This window comes from Anopheles merus, chromosome 2R (assembly GCF_017562075.2).
Source record: "Anopheles merus strain MAF chromosome 2R, AmerM5.1, whole genome shotgun sequence".
Taxonomy (NCBI): Eukaryota; Metazoa; Arthropoda; class Insecta; order Diptera; family Culicidae; genus Anopheles; species Anopheles merus.
Genome location: NC_054082.1, coordinates 22810566 through 22828138, shown reverse-complemented (window position 1 = coordinate 22828138; position 17573 = coordinate 22810566). Strand labels below are relative to the sequence as shown.

General features: G+C 47.2%; 1 protein-coding gene and 1 long non-coding RNA gene across 2 annotated transcripts in view; one reads left to right on the top strand and one right to left on the bottom strand.

Annotated features, from left to right (window-relative positions):
• The window catches only part of LOC121590296 (histone acetyltransferase KAT6B-like), a 42625-nt gene that overhangs the window by 1579 nt on the left and 23473 nt on the right, over positions 1-17573 (top strand). Inside the window, exons 3-7 of the mRNA XM_041909812.1 lie at positions 101-204; positions 436-878; positions 964-1128; positions 1199-1295; positions 1372-1536. Coding sequence (XP_041765746.1) covers positions 101-204; positions 436-878; positions 964-1128; positions 1199-1295; positions 1372-1536 — 974 coding nt within the window. The remainder of the gene's footprint in view (positions 1-100; positions 205-435; positions 879-963; positions 1129-1198; positions 1296-1371; positions 1537-17573) is intronic.
• Positions 1655-4027, bottom strand: LOC121590302. Its single transcript, XR_006004404.1, has 3 exons — positions 3050-4027; positions 2565-2679; positions 1655-2502 (listed from the first exon to the last, which is right to left on the bottom strand). It is a non-coding gene; the product is annotated as an uncharacterized LOC121590302 (long non-coding RNA).

The window sequence follows — 17573 nt, the reverse complement described above, 5'->3', positions numbered from 1 at the left end:
CGGGGGTGTTTTTTGAAGATGTGTAAATAAGAATTACAAAAAAATGCATTTGTTTACAATATTTTTCTTCTTCTTTTGCTTCTGTTTCCCCATCCCGCAGCGGTTGTCCGCAGTGCATCTTGCCGCTAATAATACGCACAGTTTTGGAAGAGGTGCTGAGCAATTGCAAAGAAAATCCCAAATCTTGCGGATTAAACGGCCAGGGTAAGTATGGTGCCGGGAGGGGGGGCAAGGAGGGTGGTGTGGTAACGGTACGCCCGCTGCTTCTCGCTGCCTGGTGTGTTTACGGGTGCCGGTTCGTCATAAAGTAACGGGCCAAGCAGCAAACTAGGGCAGAGCTGTTGGATTTTATTAACAGCCACACACTCCTCTCACACACACGTTATACGTATTTTTAACAGTTCAATTTTTGTTTGCCTTTTTGTTTGCCTGCAGAGTATAACACGCTCCAGCTGAACCATGAAGTAATTTTACGCGTAAATCAAACCTGCCTCGGACTGCTGGACAATGCGAAGCTGAACAATCTGCTCGCCCAGCTGGGCACGGATCAGCCGGATGGGGCGGCTGGAGGGGGTGCCATCGCCCACGGGCCAAAGGTTCACTTTTCGCGAGGACTGAAGCATCGCCGGCGCACGATGGAGGACCGGCACGTGTGCCTGCCCGACTTTAACACGCTGTTCCGCACGAAGGACACGGAACCGACCGCCTTCTACGGTGTGTACGATGGGCACGGTGGCCAGGAGGCGGCCAGCTTTGCGGCCTCCCACCTGCACTACTACATTGCGCAGAGCGAACACTATCCGCACGACATGGAGCAAGCGTTCCGGGATGGGTTCCTTAAGACTGATCAATTGTTTTTGGAAAAGTGTGAAAACCATGTATGTATGCAGGACGATACACGGGGCAGAGTTTGTGTAATGTGGGGAGCATTTTTTAATGTCATTTATTCTCGTCCCCTTGCAGCACCTGAACAGTGGATCCACGGCCGTTGCCTGTGTACATCATACACGTTCGCAGCGGATCGATGTAGCTTGGGTCGGCGATTCCCAGGCCATTCTCGTGAGACGAAATCCGGGCGAGGGGGTTTACAAGCGGATCGTCCATCCTACCCATGTAGCGTCCGATCCGGTAAGTGTGGGATGTTCAGTATAATCAGAATTTGTAATTGATCATTAACCTTCCGGTATCTGTGTTACAGGACGAGCGGGAACGTATTGATCGGGAGGGAGGATGCGTAATTCCCTGGAATGGCCAGTTTCGTGTTAGTGGACAGCTGGCCATTACACGAGCGATTGGTATGTTCGAATATATTGTTGGGGTTTACTTGAGATTGCCAGTGCTTAATTGTTGATTTTTGTTTTTAATTTTTAGGCAACCGTTTCTACAAACCCTTCGTGACGGCAAACCCGGCTGTATCGTTAAATCAGTGCACGGAAGATGATCTTTTGCTTATATTAGCTAGTGATGGTTTGTGGGAAGGATACAACGAATATTTAACGTCCATGTTTGTGCTGTACGCGATTCGAAAGTTTCCCGGTAAGTCTCGTTTTGTTTCAGTTGCGTAAAACGTGTCAAAATATTCACTACTTTTGTAAAACGAAGCTTCGATACAGATACGGTCGTTGAAAGTATTTGCCGTAGAGGGATTGCGAGATACAATACGCCGTCTTTTCTCACAAGCTAACGAAGTAGATCTGGAACAATAGGCTGTCCTACTGTCCTGTCCGGTAAAAGCGTCATTGCGTCTACCATTGGCAAATTAAACCCAAATCGCTGTATTCAGATGATGATGAAATCGATTTAATCGTCTTCTATTTGGCGTAACGTCCTAGGTGGACATGCCGGCCTATACAGAGGCTTTCGAAATTTTATTCATTACAACGCAGCCGGATAGTCAGTCCTTTGTTATGGATGGACGGTGCATTCTAGGATTGAATCCATGACGGGCATGTTATTGAGTCGTACGAGTTGACGACTGTACCACGGGACCGCCCCTTAATTTAATCTATTTATCGATTTTATGAATTTACATTGAAAATGCAACTGTTTCGTATAAATACTTTTGAGGCTTTGAAAAAAAAATGTTATACTATGAGGCGCTTACCTAGCGGAATATATTCTAGTAAAATATTTATCTCGCACAACCGTAAGAACAAGCAGGTTTTCTTCGCCAGTATGCTTCCTCGATGAAGTGATTTGCGCTAACCCCGCTGACGCAGAACGTTATTTCCGATCGCGTTTTTCATCCTATCCATGGTATACGTTTCTGGTGGCTGTGAGTCACAACACACCGCGCAGTACCGGTGTTGAAAGAAGACTGTAATTAGACCATCGCTGTGCATCCGGGAATATGTGTTTGTTGATTCCATCGCGCTTTTGTTCGCCTCGGGAATCATCATCAACACTGGTTTGTTTCTTGCAGATTATTTTGATCTATGTTTTTCATGCATTTGCTAGAAACTGTGGTAGAATTTATTTTTATCACAACTCGTATGTAAATTCCTGTTAATTGAAAGTAACATATTTTATTATGTATTTTCGTTGCTTCGCTATCGTAGGCTTACCTCGAATAAAACTAAAAGGTCTGCCCTAATGTACGTTCTGTTATGACATTAAATGTCGTTTTCCTGCAACATCGTGTGTACGTGCCGTACTGCGACAACGTTTGTACCAATTAACCTGTGACGAAACCGGGGAGCAATGAGTAAATTGTACAATCGTCTAGTAATCAGATCATTGGGATTGTAAACAAGGGCTCTCTGCGTTGCAATTCGTTGCACGCTTCGCTACCTGTGGGGACTGAGGAAACAATATTTTGTGGTTGATTGGACACAACCGGTTTATGTAGATAGAGAAAGAGGGTGGCGAGTCTTTTACTATTTAAAAACAAATGCTGATGATAGATTTCACTTTTTCGTTTGCATAGTTATTAAAATTAAGAAATGCATTCTTTAAACTATTTAAATATATATATTTTTTGAATGGTTTCAACTGCTATTCAATCTAATCGCTATCTGATAGTTTTGAATGCAGCTGTTAAGTAAGTTACCTTAATCACTAACGAATTTAGAACTGAAATGACACTTTGGTGGATGATTACCTCGTGATCATCGTAAGAACGGTGTTTGTTACAGGTCTGTCTGTATGTATTCATGTAAACCGAGAAAACCCAATACCTAAACAATGCTGATAAGAGCTGGGAAGCAAGACCTTCCCGCGATGAATTGTTGATGTTACTTGGCGCCGAGCCCCATATGAATGGACAGCTCTACTCGTTCGTAGCTCGTTAAACAAAACGCGTGTACGGGCATACCGCGTGCCACTGCCGCAATGATTTCAGCGTTCGCGGGACGGAATGTAAACAATCGTTAACGATGGGAGTGATCACGCTGTTAGAGCAAATTGCAACTTTTTTTTTGTGTTACCGATGAATCTCCCTGTGGATCGCACTGAAAGTTGCTATCATAACCTTTCTTTTTAGCACTGGTGTAATGCGATGAATAGTAGCTAGAATTTCAAACTGCTTAACCATACGATAAAGAGTTCTGCTTCTGGTACTCTACTAACTTCACAGGTGCAAAGACGTAATTTTTGTTATCGACACACCCCGTCCGGCTGTGGTCGAAGCAGAGTGAATGAATCGCACGTTCCGCACCAGCCGTCACTTTGTCTAACATTAGCCTTCGCCCGGGCAACACCGACCACCGCGCTCCGGTAGCAGTGAAAGGCTTTCCGAAATGGGATGGTCTATGAGAGCCCAAGATCGTCTTCAGCTCGCGTGCTTTCGCTTCGCCCGCGGACCGAGGCGGTGGCACCGTTAGGTTTGATTTGATTTTTCTTCGTTTCGATGAGGTATGAACACACAACCGTTTTTACTGGCTCCCCACCCATTCCCCAGCACGATCGGCGCGATCTTCCGTTTCGCGTGTGAAGCGGCTTCGTTCGCCGTCTCCCAACGTGAAGGCGTACATTTTCACACCTGATGGATTTGCAGCTACAACCCTTGCGGGTTTGTGGCACTCGCAGCTACCACCAGCACATGTTGTGCACCTTGTGCGCTATGGAATATGGTCACAATATGGTACCGTATGAAGCAGCCGATGGTGGAGGGTGGTGTGATGTTGTGGTGTGGTGGTGCCTGCTGGTGGTGGCATACGTGATTTGATCTCGTTTTTTTTATCATTTTCAGAAGAAAGTTCACCTTTCGCAACGACAGGTGGTGGTGCAAGTCATAACTGCTGCTGTTGTGTTGCGGGAAACAGTTCAGTGACGATAAAGAAGCAGAAGAATAGAAAACGGTAGTTTCCGATTGAAATGGTATAGATGAAGGGGTGCGGTAAACAGTATTTGGCCTGCCACCTCACCCTCACCCCCCGAAAACAGTCAGTGGATATCAAAATTGTCTCTATTAGCGGTGCATTAAACGAGCGCTTTCAGGGGGACGGGTGAGTGAAAGCATGTGGTCCTCTTTGCAGCTTAATTGGATTTATCGTGACTGTTGTGCACCGTCTTTTCCAGCGTTCGGAAGGCGTTCGTTTCATTTACGATTTTGTTCGAAACAGTAATGCATCCGCGCTCGCTCAGGAATGTTTTTGCAGCTCAAATCCAATGGAACGCAATCTAATGTTTTCTTTCCCGATCGCTGATTCAGTATGGCCGCGCTGATCGCGACACTTGCCAGTGGATCGAAGTGAAGAAAAATGACACACTCACGCCACCATTTGCCTGGCTGGGTCATAAATAATTTCCAACCAGCACCACAGCGTCGCGACAGTGCGAACGTGCGGCTTGCTTTGCGTGTCTCTCTTAAAATTTTAACTGATTTTAAATGGGGTGGCTGCACTGGGCGGCTATTCAGGCGGCTTACTCTAACCAGATGTTAATGCTGATGTTTTCTTGAGTGTGGGTAATTTATTTTCGTTTAACCGACCAATTTGTCAACCGTACCCATATGTTGATCGCCACTACTGCTACTGCTCGATGTGCAGACGCTGCCGACGACGATGTGTTCGGGGGTTTCGGTTGCCTTAATTGCTATTCCAAGTCGGTAGATGACACGTACGCGGTTGCGTCATGCGTTTTGAGCTCATCAAAGGCGCATATTCTAAATATTTCATCATTTCAGTTTCATATAAAATCTCGTTCGATTATTTCTGTTTCAATTTTACTGCTGATTGAACTAACACAAATAAGAACGGTTTCTCGTGCAGTGTGTACAAACATGTACATCAATTTCCATTGTTTTCCGACGCCCGGCTGGTACCGAAACAATGCAACACCCCGTTTATTAGTGGACTGTGAAAACTTTTCGGTTTCGCTGTGTTGGATCAACTCTCTATCTGATCGAACCGATTCCGCTTCGAAACGAGCTTCTTCGCGTGCTCCATATTCTGGGCTCTCCCTCGTTTTTGGGCAGGAATTTGGTACATTTGTGCGCTTCCGGCACTGCCAAGATCCGCACGTGATCCGCAAACACTTTTGCCCCGCTGTATCTCTCTCTCTCAACAGTGCCCATCGGCTATCCCATCCCCTCTATTAGGCTGAGATTTAATTGATGAATGCGAGTTCTAGTGTGTGTGTGTTTATTTTTTTTCGGCATTTACCTTTTTATTTTCAACATACCGAAAAGAGGGTAGAGATGAAGGATTGTGTGGCTGTGTGAGTTTGTGTGTGCAACCATCTGGAATGATTGCGCTTGCATGATCTACTCTCGGAAAGGAAGAACGAACGAGCTTTTAGCTGGGAGGAGAGCGGGCGGCGGTCCATACCCGGTGCCCGTGGCTAAACTAATAATTTCCGCTTTCCATAGGTTCTTTCTTGATCTCGATATTTCGTGCAGCTGCGGGCAGAAAGATTTGCTTGGGCAAAACTCTCGTGTCAGTCAGAATCGAATGTAATTACGAAAACGATCTTTCAGAATTGGAATAAACCTCTCCTTCCCTTCCTTTGCATGGGCTGGTTCGTTTAGTTTTTGTTTTGTTGGCTAGAAGCTTTTTGAAACACAGACACATCTTTTGCTGCGACAACTAACAAACTTCAAGATCCAGCGGCCTTGATTACAATGTTTCAGCAAGCGACCACGATGCACAGAGAAAGAAAGACACACTGGCAAAGGGACGTACTTTCGGACAGGAAGAAGGGGGTGGGGCGGGGGTGGCGATCGCTTGGTCGGAACTGGCGGCATCGGGGTTTGCATTTACTTTTCGCTTTGCATGACTGGTCCGTGCGCTCTGGTCGGTCGGTTGGGCCGGCGCTCTGGTCGGTTGGTTGGCGCTTGCTTCGGTGGATCATCAACGTCGCTTTAGCGTGTCGATCGCGCTCGAATAGAAATAGAGGAAGCAGGCACGGCTCCCCCGCATCTAGCGGGGTTGTTGTTGTGAGCATTGCCCCGTTTGTGTGTGCGTTGCGTTAGAAAAGCACCAACTAACAAAAAAAAAACGAGACACAGAGCAGGAAAGACAGTGATTGTAAGGAAATTAAAAACGGGAAGAAAACACACATACACACACACATCCACACCGCCATTGGCTGGAAGTGGGCAGAGCAGTGGCGGAAAAAGAAAACGGAAGCAGAAGGAGCGAGCGAGGCAATATGGTCCGATTTTCCATTTTTTCCGGCCACTTTTCGTCCTTTCTCTTTTCCTTTCTCTACCGCTCGCGCTTTCTTCTGGTTGGCGCGCTGTCCACCGCTGGAGTGGCACGTTTTTCCGCCAATCAGTTTGTTGCGGCCCGGCAATAAATCGCGATCACAGGTGAATCGAACCTGCCAAAGCCAAACAAAAAAGTGAGTGTGTACAACAGTGCACCAAACGAAAAAGCGATCGACGGTACCCGCTGTGCCGCTGGCATTGGGGGGTTACCCTATTATTTCACGGTCCTGTGAACGATCGTACTACACACACACATGATAAACACGGATCGTCATCATCATCATTGCGACCGTTCGACGCCGCACGCCGATCACTATCTATGGTTTATCTATTATCGTACATGTGCTCTGTTTCGATTTCAGCCGGTCTATCCGTGTGATCGTGCATTTGTCTATATTTTGAGCATTTTTGGATGGTGCGGTTTTTGGGCAATTGAAACTCACGAAAGATCCGATCTTAAACGGTGGTGGGAAATCAGTCGCGCGCGCAATGGTGGCGCTGTTCTCGAGCTGTTTGGTTTTTGGGATTAGGAGACGCATCGTTGCCTTCGTTTTGCGGTTATTCGGGTGCTTTTCTTCGCGGAGTAAAAGATACTTTGCTAACAATGATTTAGAAATAATTTGTTGCAGTTTTTGGTTTCATTTTCGTATATCACCTTTGAATATGAACATGAAGTTATAAAAAGACCACCCAATTCATTTTAAACAAAGTCATATTTTCTAGTGCTTTTTAATCATAAGTTCTCCAAAAGGTTATCATGAATTGTCACGGACGCCTAGCGAAGAAATTGATGCAATTAAAGTATCCGGCAAAGTATTACGATAAATTAGGAATGCCTTTTAATTTCCAGAAGCTGAATCACAGCAGTGTCTACCATTATAAACATCTAAGTTCGTTGCGGTACCGTTTGTGCAATGGATATGAGCGTTGGTTTATAAAAGGCTGGAGATGATGGAGCTGGATCGAATCCCATCCAAAACTTCTTTCCATATAAAAGACACGGAGAACACGAATATCTTTTCACAAATTATATTTAAAATAGGGACTAGTTCTGGCTGTGTCAGGCGTTTTTTAGGCTCTAAATTTCAATTCAATTTATCTTCCCGTTTAACGTGGAAATTTAAATGCTACGAGCGAGCAGTTGGGCGTGGTTTTCATAATTGTTAATACAATTATTGGAATGTGGTCGTCACGTTTTGGATGTTGCTGTAGTGGATTGAGAAACTAACACAAACAGAACCTACCTATAACAGGACCTATAGAAATGTCGAAGAATAATGGTCAAATGCGGTCGGTCTATTGGTTGCTACACAGATTAATAAAAGTAAATATAGACAAATGATCCCTGATTGGCAGAGTTTCAGAGTTTCCGAAGATAACTTGATTTATTGTTGTGTATAGACGCAAGCATGAGCATATTGTTGAGTAGTGCGCTATCATCATCCAAGAAATGTGTCGTTTGCCAACTTAACGTATCTTCTGTTTTGTGTTTGTTTCTCAAACCATAACAGCACCATCCAAAACGGGAAGGTCAAATTCCCATAATTGTATAAACAATTATCAAAACCACACACCCCGTTGCTCGTAGCATTTAGATTTCCGCGTCAAACGGAAAGATAAATTGAATTTAAATGTCCGCAGCCCCACTCCCCTGGACAACTCGACAACCCAAAACATTTTAATTAAACGATTTAAACCCGTTTAGTTTTGTAAAGCAAACGGCCAAAGAAAGGCCAAGACACCACACCATACGGCGATGCTCACCCATTTTTGGATGGCGAACAGCAGCAACAGCAGTGCAATGGGTAAACGCGATCATCATCTTGTGCCGGGGTCGGGTTCCGTTTGGTTGGAAATGGGACTAAAACGGGTTGAGGGGGTGTTGTTAGATGGAACTGGGAAGGGGGGAGGGGGAGGGGAGGATGTCTTCTCGTCGAGGAGGCCAAGTTCCCGCGTTGGTCTCCGGAGCTGGTGGTACTTGCCTTCTACCGTACCTACCCACCCGGTTTGCGTACTTTCCCCGCTGCAAAACGCTGCGCTGGGACGCATTCGGTGCAGGGTGTGTGGTGTGCGCAAGTGCCTGCGCAAGAGCTATTTTTGGCAGCGTAAAAAAAACATTCCAAAAACGGGCTTAAAACCTTCACCCGATCGCGGCTCCGCACCCCTCCACCGCGCTCCCGGGTGACGCTATTCGTCGTCGTTCGACCAAAAATGGATTACGAATCCCCCCCTTCGAACGACAGGCGCACTTGTGTACGTGCTTCTTCTGTGTGCTTCCCTCTCTTCCTGATCGTCGTTCGGTGTCGCTGTGCCATTCCTCCCCTGTTCAGCCTTCCTACACTACACAACGGAGTAGGAAGTAGATGCCGAAATTAGTCACTGGTTCCTGCTGAACGACGGGGTAACTGTTGGTAAGAAGCGCGTAGAAGCACCGGTGAAAAGCAGCGAGAGCGCGCGCAATGCTGTCACTATGCGGCATACCTCGTCCGCTCCACCGGCTTTACGGGAACGGCGGGCGCAATGTTTATGCTGTCGGCTATGTGTTATGATGATGGTGGTGTGGTGGTGGTTGTGCCGGTAAACCTGCAACACCAACCAGCAAGACCAGCCCAAGACCCCTTGCTACGGTTTGCTACTGGCGGCGTTCGATTCGATTCGCCAGCACTGATCCGCCGCCCTTCGCCGATCACTCACGTGTAAGTGTGCAGCTCTCGGTAGCAGAAGCCGTTCGCGCGCTGGAGGTGGTGATGATGGGAACCAGATTGGATGCAGCCGAGTTCGAATGGAGGGTTCGGTAATATTTATTGCAGCCCGCTTTGGAATGCATCGGAACGGTTTAAGATTTGTGGCTAACGCGCCCCCATTATCGCACCCACAAGAGTAGTATGGCTGTTGCTGTGTGCCGTGCTGTGTGTTTGGGTGTGGGATGCAGACACTTTCCGATCGATTTGTTCTGTTGTGGGAGAGGCTTTTTTATCGTTGATTTATCTTGTTAAGCGCGCTGATGATCGGTAGGCTGCATGAGTTGCATTTCTGGAGAAGTAAAGCTAAGTAGTAAAGGTAGATCGCCCTAAATCGTGTAGTTTTTTTGTTTGGAATGAGCATGAAAAATCTGCATCTTACTCATCCACAGTACAGTTCACTTACAGGGTTTTCCAGGAGCTCTCATAGCTGTGGAACACTTTATTGACTCTTTCTTATTTACATGAACTTAATGTAATGGGAATTCGACTCTATAGCACCCTTGTTGGACCAATCCAATAAGAATGTCCTAGGCACCTATCCAGAAAGGGTGTCATATAGTCAAATTTCCAATATATGAAGTTTCTTTTCCATAAGAAAGAGACAAGGAAGTGCCCCACAACTATGTGAACCCCTGGAAAACCCCGAAAGAGCTGTCAAAAATGCAAGAAAATGAAACGATTCATCCCCATTTGCTGGTGAAAGCTCATCGCTTTGATATAGCAGTGACGATGAAATCTAAATGTTTAACGTAAACCGCGTTTACAATTTCCATTCTCTCTTGAATCCGAAATGATGTCTATCATTATTGCCCCCCCTCCCCATCCCCCCCCCCCCCCCCCCTAACCGTAAGATGATGCTTTTTCCTACTGAAATGTTCTTCACGTGACGGCGCTCACAAGATCACGAAAGATTAGTCTAATTTTTTGTTGTCAAAACGCCGTCTTGCGGATAGACACGATAGTATCGCTCATCGCTCGACCATATAATGCCATCACAACCACACGGGGATAGTAGCTCAAGAGAATGTGCGGAGAAAGAGGGTGCAGCGAGCGGAAAGAAAATGGTTGGACTTTCCTTTTACGGAGCCTGCCATCACACTCCTCGGTTTCCGAAATCGCTCGCTTTTCGACTGTCAAGATCACCCAGAATCGAGACGCACACACATACACACACCCCGATCCGATGTGTGATAGTGCGGAAGAAAAAGTAGTATCGAGCGAAGTACGTTGATGGAGGTACCATTTTTTCATTTTAATTTTCCACCAATCCATTTGTCAAACCCCGATCTTAATCTGTCCCACTCTACACCCCAATCATTCGGCTGGTGCCGGGCTTGGCGAGATGAGCAACGGATTGTCTCCGACGGGAATGGAAATGGTGAAATGATTGGTGGTGTAGCTGTTTTTCCCGTTCCTCACCATTTTCCCCATCAGAGAAGGTAGAGAGTAAGAAAATCCTCCATCAAAACCGGGACTGAGAAACCTGCTCTAGTTAAAACCAGGCGCACACACACACCGTCCGTGGATTGTCGCGTGAGTCGTCTTGCGCTCTCTTCCTCATTCTTGCCAATTCCGCATGACGAACGCAGATGACGGCGCAAAGAGTGGATCGTCACCGGGGCCCCCCGTACGGCAAGAGATGCGTCGCCGAACCAGATTAATGCAATCTCGGCGATCGTCGTGATCATTCGCGCCCGCTCAGAGTGGTGCGCTGTGCGTCATGAAGCGTAGCGAAAATACGACGGTGCATTAAGGAGTGCGAGGGGGTAAGAAGAAAAGAGGGGGAAGGGGGGAAAGCCATCGCAGATGGTCTCCGAAAAAGAGTGATCCGCCACGGGCTGAACGGATTGTGTGTTGAACGCGTGAGCGGGGGAAAGCCAAGCGTTAGGAAAAAGGCGCAAAGGAGTAATAAGAAGCGGAAGCCTGGCAGGAAACAACTCTTATTTCTCCCTCACTCACCCCACTTGATCGAGGCGGTGCCGCTGATTAGTACGCCGGGCGTTAGCGCCAGTGCATTTATTATGTGCACTCATAAATATCCATTTTTTTTAATCATCGATCGCGCAAGGGCGTGTGAGAGAGAAAGAGAGGGAGATAGCGGTACAATGCGAAAGAGGGAACACAAAAAAGGGAGCCTTTCGTTGCATTGAACGGTGAAAAATATGCATACCTTCGTGCACTTCCCCCGCGGGGCGTGGGCCACTTCAGAAATGGGAAATGGTGAAATGTCCGTGTGTGAGGGGATGTTTTTTTTGGGGGTATTTTGTACGGTGATTGTTTGATTTCTTTAGCCAGATTAGTTGGAAAAGAAAAGTGCATATCACCCCTCACACCCCCATTTGTGGAGCCCAATTCAGATGGTTCAAATCGACTGCACCCGCGTGTATTGACACTACCGGCGCCCCGTGAAGGGATATGGGGGTTTGGTATAGAAAGGCTCATTCGCTAATTAATAATTATTGTACCGATCCTGCTCTTCCTTCTTTTCTTCTTTTGCCCTCCAATCCCCAGTCGCGCTGCGATGGAACACGAGGGTGGAATTCCACCCATTCTTTCGGCGTGTTTGTGTGTGCAAATTGTAGCTTTTCGGCAAAAATGATGTTCGCTGTTCGCTACATCTTCAAAATTGCAATCTTCCAATGGAATGTCCGCGGGGTGGTGCGATACGGCTGGTTAAATAAAATATATATTTATGTATATATCTATACCCATGTCTTAATTAATAGTTTCTCCACGCTCTGCGAAAGATGCACACAGCTAACGGATGTGATAGTTTCTGTTTTTGGTCATTTTTTGTCGATCCAAACCAGATGCGAGTGGATTGGGATTGGAATTGGGGTGTAACAGTTGGTTGCAAATTCAATCGCAACTGTGGTGGTGGTGGTGGTGGCGGTGGTGGTGGCGGTGGTGGTGTCGTTGCTGATGGTAAGGTTCCGCCCAGAGAGCGCGGGCACGGAAAATCGACCACAATAAATCGATTCCGGACCGCGAGCACCACCACCACCACCACCACAAGGTCTTTTCTCCGATTCGGTCGTCGACATTTTCGACCCAAATACTTGAACCCGCCTGACCAGTGGGCAGTGCAACAACAGCAACAGCAGCAGCAGAAAACAAATTTATGGTAGAAGCTCAATAGAAAGCTTTTTTTTTAGAAACAGAAACGATCGGGCCAGCTCTCCTCCAGCGCCCCGGAACTGGAACTCCTCCTCAATGCGCGGTGCTGCGGTGTACGGTTCCGGTTGCATTTCTATCTTTTATGCTGCTTAATTTCCTGCACCACGCGAGTTTTCCCCTTACCCGCGGGTTGAATCCGGGTCAGCTGAATTGCTCAATGCGCGTTAAATTAATTTTGGTTTTTACACTTGATTAGCAAGATTTAGTGAGATTTGTGCGCCGTTGCGAGTGAAGCAAAAATTCGCAAAAAAAATACAACGCAAAAGGAACAGCGCTGTGAAGCACGCAACAAACGCAAGGCATGCCGCAGCTGTGGTTGTTGGTTGGCCGAAAAGTTTTTCGGGGCATACAGCCGGCACCCGGTATTGCGATTGCGTGCTGTGTGTGTGTGTGTCTCTCTGTCTGTACGGCAAGAAGGTGTGGTTACTGGTAATTAATGTTATTAATCAAACATTGCAAATAATGGCGCTTCTTATTGGTGCACTTTCGGGTCGGCCAATGATTGCGGTGCATGGTGAGAATTTCTGACGTCACCAGCCCCCCGAAAAAGGCCGCACGCCAAAGCGGCGAAGGTCATCTCATGATATCTTCGCCAAGGCGCGAACATCGATCACCGCGCGGCAGGGATGTTCGTCCCTATCTTTATCTTCTTAGCGTGACCAAGCATCCTATGTCGGCAGTATTTTGCTCCGCAACAATGCAATGCTAGCACCAGTCCAGAGGCCCAGACTAATGTGACGGCTGTGTGCATGTTCATCATCGCTCGGTGGCGGCATGGCACGAAACGCCATTACTTTAATAAATATTTGATGCATGATTCCACATCCATAGAGCATTTTCGCGACAAACAGAGTGTCAGTTAGTTTTTGTTGTTTTTCTTTTCTTCACACTGTCACTACGCTCTACCATAACTGTCACGTGTGTGTGTCTGTGTGTGTGTCTTTGTGTGTGCATGTCACTTAGTGGCCAGACTTACGTCATCCGCGCTGTGTGTGGATGGCGTCTTCTGGAAAGGACTATCACGTACCCGTCGGCTCACATTACTCTGCCCCACGACAAAAAAGGTAAACCCTTCCTGGCGAAGAATGTTAAGCACGAAGGGTCCCCATCACAAATGGGGTAAGCTGGGTGCACGACGACGACGACAAGGGACTTGATAAAGCTTGGGAAGCGGAAAGTGACGCGATAATGCTCGGGGCCTTGGCCGGGCGGACACCAGGCATCGGGTTTTGTAAAGCTTTGGCGAATATTATTACTCACGAACGCGCGCGACTGTTGCGAAAGCGAGTAAAAGTTGGCATGTGTCTATCCCCTGCCCCCCCTGCTGACATCCCATTTTCAGATGGGTTGGGCGTAAAGTTGCACAGTGTAATGTAAATACATGTTGCTTCGCACGTTCCGTTGTGATTTGTAGCGTCATGTTTGATGGCTTGTGTAATTAATGTAATTCCCCGGAATAGGTTAGCGTGCTGAAGGTTTTGAGCACGAAATTAATTTGTTAATATAAAAATCCTGCACAAAATTTTTGGGGACCTAGACAGTACGCTCTTTGTTGCTAACATTTCATCAGTGGAAGTGGAAGTGGAAGATCTTAAGCCGATATGATCATACAATTCAAATGGTCTGCCACGCCAAACAAATCCTGCCGGGCGATGATACACATCTGCTAAATCTGCTCCCATTTCTTGGTCATGTGTTTGTCACAGTATCATTTCTCCCCGTTGGTTGGGGGCCCGAAGGTGGAGACGTGGGCACACTCCGTGGGCGGACCGTGCCCGAGTAAAGCGCGCTCTCCCCACACCGCGTGGTGGTGGTCCACGCAAGTTTTGCTGCGCGACGAGGTGGAAGCGATCGTAGTTATGTGGGAATTAGGCTACCACTGGCTACGGTGTGTGCATCACGGTTGTGTAGGTTATCGGGCGAGGATGCAGCCGTCTGGCCGGAGCCAGAGCTCTACTGAGAGGCTGTCCTCCGCCGGGACGAGGCATTGGGGCTGCTATCGGCTTTCGCCGGCGTGAGGACCCACACAAACCGGCTAGCCGTCCCACTGGTACACTGTGGGCGGTGGACGCTCCAATATGGTGGAGGCATCGACTTATTGGGTGGGATGTGAACCAGATCTTACCAGAGCCCATGGATCGGTTGTTCTCACAAGGAGTAGCAGAGCTTATTGCTGCGAGGTTCGGTCAAGAAATGGCAGATGGAGGCACTGCAGCGGAAGGAGGCACTGTGTCCTTCCAATGTGCGAGGGCTCGCCTTGGGGCTGTCAGAACCATCGTTCATAACTGAGCGTGTCTTTTGCTCAGACGGCAGAGGGCGGACAGGCAAAAATGAATGAAAGTAGTGAACGTTTGTCTCGTCCGTTTCCAAGGGGGCATGGATAGCCACAAGAGTAACTGCATGCGCTTAATTGCATGTTAATCTTTTCGAAGGTGAATGGTTGCAGATTTTGCATTTTGTTGTTGCTTGAGAGAAGCGAGCGTTAATTTCCGTGCTTTCCGAGTGTGTGGTTTGCGCTGCAGTAGGTAAATTAATTATGCTTTTTTCTTTGTTTTTACTTTCATTACAATTGCATTTCTTTAATGGAGTAAAAAAGTTGATTTTACACTGGGCTTGATTATTAATGACTAATTACTCTTGTCACATTAGTATTCAATAAAGCCACAACAGGAGAAACCAGACAATTTCTGAAACCTAAACCTGAATAGTAAGAACTATATAAACGTTAAGATTCAAATAGAGATAAGAATTGAACTCATGATCACTGTTGTGTGAAGTACGATCACTTAGTCACTGCGCTACGTGACATATGCACATCTAAAGCTCTTTAAGTGTAGTTTACAATAATGATTTTCTAAATATTCTTTCAACGCAATGTTTTTGTTCTTTGATGCCAATGATAATACAAGACATTGCTGCACAACTCTAAAACAAGCTGTTCGAGCGTGAATGTGAGAGTGATTTCTTCCAAGCAAATCGCTTCGATGCTATTTTTAATGCCAAGGTGATAAGAAGGCACACGATCTGCCGGAATCTCGAGCTCAGCGGAAACGACGAGGTATGCTTGCCGTAAATCTACAAACACACACTGTTCGTTTCTTCCGACTCATCTTCTATGTGCGTGTGTATGCGATTTAGCTTCGCAGCTTCGGTCGCTATTTAGTACGCAGACACACCCCGTGGACCCATCTCCATCGCTAGACGACGATAACTAGCAGATCGGCACCGTCTGCCCATTTCGGCGGAGGCAGAGAGACGGTGGCAGGAAGATGATTCATAAAACACGGACCCACGGCACGCGTTAGTGGTATGGTGCGCGCGCTCTAACGCCCAGTCATGGGGTTCTTTGCTTTGTTGGTGTTGCTGTGCTGCTTTGCCATACCTCACGGTCGCCCCTTTGCGCTATATGCTGCACGGGACAAATGCGCGCAAGCATACGAAGTGACGTTACCCCACGTAGCCGTACCCTGGCTTTGGGAAAGAAATTTTACCGATGACTCACCATGCCCGATGACTTCCAGATGTGTTTGGAGGGGACCGCAAGTGCGCACGGACTAACGGAGCACCCGAGCTCTTTCCCTTGCGCGTGCAGAAACTTCGGCACCGGGGCTGGGACTACGGACTGAGGGCGTACATGCATTTTTGCGGCGCGTTGCAAAGGGTGTGAAACATGTGGTCTGGGACGACGGGGCGCGATCGGGAAGAGAGAGAGAGAGAGAGAGAGAGAGAGAGAGAGAGAGAGAGAGAGAAGATGGAAAGGGGAATTGTGTCGGTGTATGGCTTGAAGAAGGAGTTGTGCGATGTGCGTTGTGTCATCGTTTTATTGATGAATTGGGTTACGAGTTACCGTTCGCTCCTTACTTCGTTTGGTTCTTCCTGCCGGACAGCTTCGAATCTTGTTATGTGCTGCGTACATTGTTGCTGCTGTATGTATTTTGGTGTTGTGCATAGTATATGCTACTAAACTAAGAAGCTAGCCAAATTTTTAATTCATTTCGTTAAAATATTCATCACATTCTACCATAATCCGATCTAATTAGTACCTCAAGCGGTACAACCCTTCAGACAAACGTCTCTATTTTCTGCCGAGTTAGCGTTGGCACCCTTACGCATTTTGTTTTTTTCCTGAACAGAGATGTCTCTCCGCCGCATGGAAAGGGAATCTGCTAGTGGTCGGAGGCAATCTAGCCATATCCTTCCTCGAGGGTTTTTTTTTTGTGTAAATCGTACAATTCGCTCGAAGGGACACGGCACGAAATTGAAGAACACAACTTGGAACACAGCCGTAAAACGGGACCCATTTGATAGCTTTGGGCAACACTGGAAAGACAGGTTTTTTTACCCTCCCAAAAGGGATAGGATGACAGCGGCCGCAGCATCGTCGGAAATTGGAACCGAAGCACAGCAGCGCGCACACACGGAGTTCGATCGGAAGTGGAGAGTGCTGTAGTGCTGCTCTCCGGGTCCTGCGTGTAATGCATAAGGCATGTTTCGTTGGAGGGTCAAACACCCACCCGAAACAGAAAAGACGCAAAGAATAAGAGAGGAAAGGTGAGAGAGAGGCGAAATACATAAATAAGAAGGAAAAAAAACACACGCACACCCGCCTCTTCAAACTGTGGCCACATAAACGAAGGGTGAATTGACAAATGTTTGTTTGCAGATTGGTCTCTCTCACCCCATTCCCCGGCTATCGACACTTGTGCCGTGGGATGCGTTCGAATTGGCATAGCAAAAGCCACGGAGGGATGTCGGGGGAACACAGTTAGTGTGACACATATTACCCTTTCATTACGTGCCGTTATTGCCGGGCTGGTTCTGGGGCTAGATTGCTGTTTTCCATGTAGCTACAGGCAGATGCCACTTTTTTTCGCTTGTTGTTGAACGAAAAGGTGCATCGCTGTTTGCTAACTTGTTGCACCCTGGGATTATCTTTATCGGTGAGAGTTTACCGATTGGATTTTTTGTTATTATTGCCTGTCTGCATGAGAGCTTAGTGGTCG